This window comes from Apteryx rowi, unplaced genomic scaffold, assembly GCF_003343035.1.
Source record: "Apteryx rowi isolate R43461 unplaced genomic scaffold, aptRow1 scaffold_88, whole genome shotgun sequence".
In the NCBI taxonomy this organism is placed as follows: Eukaryota; Metazoa; Chordata; class Aves; order Apterygiformes; family Apterygidae; genus Apteryx; species Apteryx rowi.
The window spans coordinates 1,841,483-1,847,318 of record NW_020451182.1 but is presented as its reverse complement, the minus strand read 5'-3'; the positions used below and the strand labels follow the sequence as shown (position 1 = coordinate 1,847,318).

The following is a 5,836-nucleotide window of genomic DNA, read 5'->3' as shown; positions in this document are numbered from 1 at the left end:
CTTTCCTATGGATGAAACACTATTCAGAATGATATTAGAAGTTTTCATCGAAAGAATACAAGAAGTCATATATGCTTACTAAAGCCAGAGATGTAAATTCATTTGCTAAAGAAGCACAGCCCCCAAACTAATTTAAAATTACTCGGAAAGTCCCGCTGTGCTTAACGAATAAAAATATATTTCAGAAAACAGTAGCCATCATTTTCAGATTTAGTTGCTAGCATGAGATATGGAGCTAGGCAGCAAAAACAGATGTAAGCATCGCTAGTCACCTCGTAAATACTTTTTAAAACATTTTTTTAAAGTTTCTTATACCAGCTCAGGTCAGTGAATTTCTAGTATCTTTCATAGTTAATGCATTCAACGATTTGTAAAAAAAAAAAAAAAAAAAATTCCCTCTCCCCCCTCAGAAAAAGAAACCTTTAAATAGAAGATTAAATGTCATAATTAGCGTTTTCAAATCTAGGTTTCCCAAGGAATTTTCTGCACAGTAAGTTGTTTAAGCGTCAAAACGAATTTCAATTTCTTTTTAACATCAATATATCTTATTTACCGTCTTATTTATATAGCTGACCAGAAGCTYTCGAGAGAAAGACATAGTATATAGAAAACTTTGACCTTACCTGCTCCCTAATGTGCTTGCAGCCAGAAAAAAAAAAAAAAATCATTTCATGTTATTCACCAGTTTGCCAGAGAAGGTAATCTCTCTACCTCATAGGAACGGCCACACTGGGTCAGATCTCTGTACACTTTTGATACATATAAACAGTATTACCATTTACTTTTTTTTTTTCCCCTGAAGGGGATCATAAGAGGAAAGCGGTCAGATAGAAAAAAATATTTCTCAGCTTTGTTCCCGACACGGCCATAAAAGGACTGAAATTCTTCAGAAGTCATCAGTTTTTACCTCTAGGTCCCCTTTGTAAAAGCAGCCGTCGCGACAAGTTGGACCGGGGCTGCCTTCCCAGCGAGGCCCCTGTACCTGCGCTCTGCCAAAAAACTGCTAAAATACTTTTTTCCCCCTGTGGCAACTTCTCTTGGTGTCATCTTAGAGCTGTCTCAGATTACATTGTTTGGGATCTGCACTTTGAACACTGTCTTAGGGCACTGCACTGCCTTTTGAACTGAGATGCAGGCAATATACTTTTAGATCAGCTCCCCATCGCTTTTCTCGTAGGTATGGAAACAATTCTGCGCTACTTCATTATTCTGCCTGCCGGGGACAGAAATAGCATGTGGGTGCAGGCCCCAGGATTGGCGAGTCTTCTTAATGTTTCTTCCCGAGCCTCCCCAGCTACTGGTGGTAAAAGACGGTGCTGTGAAACAAAAACGTTTTGATATGAAACAGCAAATATGAAGAAGCCTTTTGCTATTGTTGCTGTTGTTGTGACGGTGGTAGTGGTGGTTGTTTTTTTTTTTTTTCCACAGCCTGCTGTGCCTCTACATGCACACTTCATGGCACTCAAGCATGAACTCCTATTTACAGCAGGAAAAAATGCCCTCAGCAATTCTCGTATATTTGCAGGCAGTGTCAGGGAGTGGGGGAGTGGAAGGGAACAGCCGTTCTTCACTAGCTCCCTTTCTCCCTCAAAATACAGGATGCCCACGGTCTGATGTCGATAAAGGACCAGTTATATCGGGAAATGTGTATTTCTTCCATCATTTCAGATTTAAATCATGCTCGGCCCTCCCCCCTTCCCACCCGCCATCCCATTATCCAAGTTTTGCATTGATTAACGAGAGACTGAAAATCAGCGTATTGGAAGAAGCAAGCGTTTACACGGAGGCATATATTTTAATTTAGAAAAGCTATACAGTGACTAAGTTCTCGTGAGTGTTCTCGAGGGAGATTGGAGAATAAAATGTATTTTTAAAAAAATCACCGAAATATTTTTATCTCAGTCAAGGCATAACTGGTTTATACAAAGAAGTTTATGATAAAAGGCAATAACACAATGTCATAAAAAACCTCTATAAAATTGTTAAAGAGAAGTTTGTTTGCATTTCTCCTGATTGATATGTAAATACAGTTTGAACTGTGTTTGCTCGGTCTCTAGTGCTTAATAAAGAGATGAATTCACCTTTCTGTGGAACAAGTAAACAGACTTTAAACTAAGCCGACATCAGACAAAGTGGAAACGAGTTTATTTAATCGAAACTAAATCTAGTTTAAGAAAGATAAGTTAGTGTACATAATAATCCATTACAGTAATTACACCCACCACCAAATATGTGTTTATGAGGTTGTCGAGACATAGTAAAATTCATTTATTTCCCCCGAAGTCTATGATGAAAAGTCACTAGCTGGTTCTCTATTGAACTTGCCAACTTCAATTTTTTTCGGGCCAAAATAATATTTGTAGGTTGTATGAATGTCTTTCAGTTCTCGTCAATTTTAAATATTACTGTGTTTGAAAGGATGCACACATTAATTACATCTGAACGGGGAAATGTCGACTTAACCGCATCACTTTCCACTTTGCTCTCGTATATTAACTCCGTAAGAAACTAACTCTAATTAAAAAATGCGTAGCCTTCACCGTGCCCTGACACCGCTCCTGCTGCCTTCGCCGGGACCTGGCAGAGCTGTGACACGTACAAGGAATTCCAAACACTTTATCCCTTTATCAGAAATACCAGCACTCGGCTCCAGACCCCTCCGTGCCAAGTTTGACACGACGTTATGCGTCTGAAATGAATATCCTCAGTAAAGAAAAGAAAAAAGGAATATTTTGGGGTTAGTTGAGAATGTCCCTGTATAAAGCAGGGCATAATATAAAGAATGAAAAGTCTCGAAATTCCTGTTGACACACGTGATGTTCTCTAGTTAGAAATAAAGGGGCGGGAGGCAGAAAGAATCCGATAATCTTTTTTTTTATTCTGTCAATTTCCCTTTTTCTCCATCCAAACTACCATTTGGTGTCTGAGTAACACCGGTTATCTTGTATAAATAAAAGCCTGGAGCTTTCGAAAGCTGCTACTTAAGCTGGGGTCTGGTTTGTTTCCATTCCAGGCAGTCTGTTTTGTTTTTTTTCTCTCCCTCTGTCTTCAAAAATATCAGTAGTTCATAATACCTCTGTAGTTCAGAGATCTTTGAATGACCGTGATTCGCTTCCGTGGTTTAACAGAGGATGTGGGGGAAAAGCGAAACCGTGCAGAAGATGCAAAGGAAAATACACTATGAGGTCTTTTAGGATGGAGGAGTTCTTATTTTCAGGTACACTCACAAAAAGGATATTTGGGGTCTGAAAGACAGCGAATTACACGTATTTGTTGATTGTCCAATACAAGCCGCTTCACTTGATCTGTTTTATCTATTTACAGCGAAGTTAATACCTAACTCTCTTGCATTATCCAAAATATTTAGCTTATTAACAAATGCACCTCGGTTTCTCAGCTACACGCGCACACTGCATACACACACACATGCACACACACGTACACACACTTTCTCTTCGTCTGCGTCTTTGCAAGCTTCCCCAGTCGCTACAGAAAAGCAATCGGCGCTCCGCTGCGCTGCAGCCTGCAGGCAGCCTCCCGCTCGGTACTACGGCTGATGACGTTTGCAGAGGAAACCGCAGCGTTGTGTGCATGCATGCGGAGGGGTGTACGAGGAGAAAATCAAATGCATTCTCATAAAGAAAGTTAATTCAAACTACATGTCGTACACAATAAACTATCATTTTATTTTGATTATAAATAAGGTGACTGTACTTTCCTTAAAATACAAGTACATAGGAAAACCTGGTAGAAATGAGTCTCTTTTTTTACAAGTTATTAAAACTGGACGCTCTTTAAAACGGCCGCATATTCTATATTGTCAGCAGGTTCTTCGTTAGTTTGTTTCCAGTGGCATTAGACTTTTACCTTATCCTCCGTGCCTTTGGCATTTGAATTTCTGCTCCCGGAATACTTTGCTTTCTCTAACAAAAAGTATCTGAGGTGCACCCCCCCCCCCCACAAAGCGGGCTAATCAGTTTGGACTCTATCCCTTCACTCTCGAGTTTATCAACCCCATACGTTTGCCCGTCATTTTTCCACGCTGGGGACTTATCCTGTTTCCCATTAACTCCCTGGCGCAGTCCCCTTCTGGGAACACAGTCCGGGCCTCCGGAGGGGCAGAGGTTCAGGATTTGGTAGCATCCCGGTTTGTTTCTCCATCAAGGGAAAAAAAAAAAAAAAAAAGGAGGAAGGGAGGGACCGGGGAGGGGAGGGGACCAAAGGGAAATAAAAAAGAATATTCGTAATGTGTATAATTTATTAGAAGCTTCTTAGGAACTATATTTAAGCCAAATATCTACATAAGTTACAACAGGAAAAGGCGGCGTGCGCAAATAACAAACTGCCAGAGGATTTACGACGGGGCGATCAGTGTCCATAAAAAAGGCGGGGGTTGGTTTGGTTGATTGTATTTTTTTTGTCTTTTTACAACAAAATATACAGGTTACTAAAAACTATGGGTTTAGTCCAACTTTTGACAGCATTATACATCTACAGGTTCACATCAAACGTAAGGAGGAAAATAAAAGCCAAGCCTTTGATGACTCCACGTCTCCAACCGCTGGCCCTGGCGGTGGGGCTGGGAGAGGAGACCGAGGGGAGGGGGGAAGCTGCTTCTTGTGTCTGGGTGACGCGAATGCTTTTTTGGGGAAAACCACCCCATCCCCCGAAATTTCTATATTTACATGCAAGTCCTAGACGCTGGCAAAGTGTACATCTGAAATCCAAGCCTTCGGACCATGCCTAACGATGGTCCCCTTTCTGCAGACTGCTCCATTGATATTAGTCAGAATTTTTTTTAACACCCCATTTAACAACCTTGGGGAAAAAAAGACCCAAAACCATCAACAGTAGCAACAAAACCAAACAAGAAAGTCACTCTCTCTCTCTCTGAGGCGTACTCAGAAAACCACTCAGTTAAACCAGAAAATAAGCGTTAAAAATGAAAGAAAAAAAAAGAAAAGAAAAACACCCAGTAGTTTGGACAGGGCAGAGATTTGTGTGACTGGGGAAATCTGCTTTTTTTTTCTTTTTTTTTCCTTTTTTTGTTTTGCTTTGTTTAATCCTTTCACCAGGTCCTACCGTATAGCAAGGTGGAGCAAGACATGGCAGTGCCATAGTCAGAAGTAGAAGAGTTTAGGTGAGACAAACTGGAGACTTGGCTCTGCAGAGAGGAAGGGCTGGCTGAGTGCTGTCCCATGTCTGGAGACTGCCCCGCACTGTTTGTCTGGTGGCTCTGATGCTGTCCGAGGCTGTTGCCATTGGTAGCCACTGTGATCGTTGTAGCTGCCTGCTGCTGATGGCTCTGGATCGCTGCTGTGGGTGTGTTGGAGCCTGCTTGGCAGGGCTTGCCATCCTTCACAAGCACTGGCACTGCCACCCTTCTGGGAGACTGCTGCTGCTGGCAAGAGCCGTTCTCCTGTTGCATCTGCTGCTGCGCAGCCTTGTCTTTGGCCTGACGTTTCATCTTGTAGCGGTGGTTCTGGAACCAGATTTTGACCTGAGTCGGGGTGAGGTGTATCATGCTGGCTAAATGTTCCCTCTCAGGGGCGGAGAGGTATTTCTGCTGCTTGAAACGCCTCTCCAGCTCGTAAACCTGGGCCTGGGAAAAAAGGACCCTCCGTTTCCTCCGCGGCGTGCTCTGGAGCGGGGCCATGCTCTTGCTCACGTCGCCCAGGGAGCCGAGGCTGCCCATGCCGCCCATGTTCATGCCCGAGGACGGTGCCATGAAGCGAGAGACTGCGAGGGAGAAGACGGCACGGTTTAAGCGGCTCGGCTCAGCTCGGCTCGGCCTGAGCGGGGCCCCGCGCTCCCCGGCCGCGGCCCGCTGCGCCCC

General features: G+C 43.1%; 1 protein-coding gene across 1 annotated transcript in view; it reads right to left on the bottom strand.

Moving 5' to 3' along the window:
• Nucleotides 1-4,938: 4,938 nt before the first annotated feature.
• NKX2-1 (NK2 homeobox 1) overlaps nt 4,939-5,836 on the bottom strand; it is a 6,790-nt gene continuing 5,892 nt past the window's right edge. Inside the window, exon 3 of the mRNA XM_026090877.1 lies at nt 4,939-5,739. Coding sequence (XP_025946662.1) covers nt 5,069-5,739 — 671 coding nt within the window. The 3' untranslated portion in view covers nt 4,939-5,068. The remainder of the gene's footprint in view (nt 5,740-5,836) is intronic.